Source organism: Daucus carota, chromosome 7 (genome assembly GCF_001625215.2).
Source record: "Daucus carota subsp. sativus chromosome 7, DH1 v3.0, whole genome shotgun sequence".
NCBI classification, from domain to species: domain Eukaryota; kingdom Viridiplantae; phylum Streptophyta; class Magnoliopsida; order Apiales; family Apiaceae; genus Daucus; species Daucus carota.
Window position 1 is genome coordinate 4,080,599 of NC_030387.2, and position 2,705 is coordinate 4,083,303.

The 2,705-nt window shown below is 39.4% G+C and overlaps 1 protein-coding gene across 1 annotated transcript; it reads right to left on the bottom strand.

Moving 5' to 3' along the window:
* Window positions 1-2,358, bottom strand: LOC108194452 (protein PHOX1). The gene is made up of 2 exons (XM_064080938.1): window positions 315-2,358; window positions 1-234 (listed from the first exon to the last, which is right to left on the bottom strand). Exons 1-2 carry the CDS (start codon window positions 2,305-2,307, stop codon window positions 71-73), a joined length of 2,157 nt encoding a protein of 718 aa, XP_063937008.1. The 5' UTR covers window positions 2,308-2,358; the 3' UTR covers window positions 1-70.
* Window positions 2,359-2,705: the final 347 nt, after the last annotated feature.

Genomic DNA, 2,705 nt, shown 5'->3' on the forward strand with positions numbered 1-2,705 from the left:
TCAGTTGAGAACCACAGAATTATCAACCAACAAAGAACAAAATTCTTATGCTTGGTTTACTCGTCCCCAGTCATGAACAGTACAATGATACATGCTCTATCACAGAATGAAGTTTTGGAACTCTTCGTCGAAAGAGTGGTTCTAGACGAAAGGCTGATACGTCAGATTCCCATCTTTTTGCATCATACATATCATTCCATGCTTGAATGATCTCGTCTATTTTGAATCCAAAACCTGCATTGAGTTTTAAACTGTGAGTAAATTTTGTCAATGAGCTAAATTTTATCAATGTCAACAGATATATATGTCCTCACCATCCATGGATTCTCCATTAGAAATATGATTCTTAGTCATCACAGCTATGTCCGCTGTAGATGCTCCAGAAAGTTCGAATTTTTCAACTGCAACCTCCAGACATTCTTCCCATGTTGGCAAGTCCAACTTAAATTCCACAATAGAACGCTCATAGAGTATAGTACCCCATAAAAGATATATTTGAGAACCCATACTTCCAGCTCGCTCTTCTGCTTCATCGACAGATATATCTTTATATAGCCTATCTAATCCCATTTTCCTTAAATCAGCTTTACGTTTTTCTGAATTTTGTAATCCTTCGTTGAGTAGCTCCTCTTCCAGTTCTTCCCACAACTGCATACCAAAATCCATGTTTTCTTCAGCCTTATTGTACAGGTCCAACACCTTTGTCGAAGGCCATGTGTCCAAATCGATCTTGTTTCCTATTGCATAATACCAACAGAGTTTTGCTTGTTCAAATAGTTGTTGTCCAAGTGCAAAATGGCCTTCATAGAAATCTGGCTTGAATCTGAGAGAATCTGCATATCTGATCCCCGCCATCGTATATTCTTTGTCTGCCCACTCATACCCACTTTTCACAAGTGCTAATATCGTTTCACTACTAATATCTTCTCCAATACACACGAGCCTCCGAGCCCTGTTCAAATGGACATTCCCCCAATTAAACAAAGCCAAAGCTGTCATTTCTTGAAACTTTTCTACAGCCATCTCAAAAATGTCCTGTGCGTCTTCACTTGTGACAGTCTCCTCCATGGCTTCAGTGTATAATTTCACCCCTAGTTCATGAAGATCTAAATACGAATCAGAATCGAAGCCAACATGGTTCTTAAAAAGCCGTGCAAACTGAACTATCCACTCCTCAACACAGCACGGCCCATTCCCCATTGCTTTAGCTTTACACACATCACTATCATCTGCCTCACTAATCATATTCAGTGCCTTTCCATCATAAAGTGGTTCTTTCTCTGGACTCACTTCCACAATGTATAGCCTCACAGAACCTAGAGGACCTCCACATTTCTCGGCTACTCTCAGCTCCTCCGTGGTCGTGATAGTGATCAAGTCCCCCTCAGGATCCCTAAATTTGATCAGTGCTCCCATCAAGTTAGGGAATCGATCTTGAACTATATTTCTTACTAACCGAATGCTGCAATTTTGTGGTAACTGAGCAAATCTTATATCATCGTCGAGTACCAATTTCACTGTCTTCGTTATCACATCTTCACTGACACTACACTTATCCTTCACCACAACTTTATCATCTCCGGATTTGTCCTCACCATTCTCTTCTTTTCTCAGAAAATAATCATTTTTTCTCGAAATAGTCTCTTTATTTTCCCCACCCCTGTCTTTCTTTTTCCCTTCCTCTGCTTTTTTCTTAACTTTTAGTTCTTCCTTATTCTCAACATGACCATACCTCCTCTTCTTCACCCTCTCTTTCAAAATCCTGATCAATGCAGGCTCCACATAATCAACAGGTGGTAACGAAATATCGTTATCTTCTACTGATGAACTTTTCCTCTCCGCCCTTTTCAAGTCTTCCAAAATCTCCAATGCTGACATATTATTAGGCTCCGATTTCAAGATCATCTCAACGTCTCTCCTAGCAGACTCAACCCTATTCAAAGCTGCTAAGCATCTAGCTCTCTTCAGCAAAGCTTTGCTATAGGTCGGAGCCACCTCAAGCGCCAAATTACATTCATTAATTGCTTTCGGATACTCAACAAGTCCCATCTGCATGTAACAAGCAGCCATGTTACTCCGAATATATGGAACATCATTATGGTCCTTAGGAAGCCAATTGATAGCCTCTTCATACTTCAATAACGCGCTTTCATGATCTCGTTTCTGAAACAAGACATTGCCCTCTCCCTTGAATGTGTTAACCTTGTGCAACACACCAGGCTCATCAAATGAGATTGAATCACAATCTGAATCTTCATTGTCGTCGGAGTCCTCATTGATTTTTAGCTTCCCATTCGAATCTTCCATTTATAAATTAGATAATTAGCCTTAAAACCCCTCTCGGATCAAACTTCATCATAGTAAATCTGCATTAATTCAAACAAAAACACCCCTACTTAGCAATCTTCTTTAAAAAAACCCGATTCACGACACATTTACAGCAATGCATGTCATACATAAAATCGAACATAGCAATGTAAGAACATGCAATGAATGAAAATTTCGAAAAATTACCTGCCGAACCTCAATCATTCATCTCCTTCACATTATAGAATCATGACGAGGGGCCAGAAACAGGAAACAAATGAACAAATCAAGCAGCATTCGTGGTTTTTGCAGGGAATCAAAATGGAGATTACATGTGGGAAAAAGAAAGAAACAGAGAAAGAAAGAAAGAATATGAAATAACCACAAGAAAAAACTGG

Excerpts from the sequence above, each read along its gene's own strand:
- LOC108194452 (XM_064080938.1), bottom strand. The coding sequence starts at position 2,307 with ATGGAAGATTCGAATGGGAAGCTAAAAATCAATGAGGACTCCGACGAC. Across the intron at positions 235-314 it reads TAATGGAGAATCCATGGATG|GTTTTGGATTCAAAATAGAC; the intron begins GTGAGGACATAT and ends AACTCAATGCAG.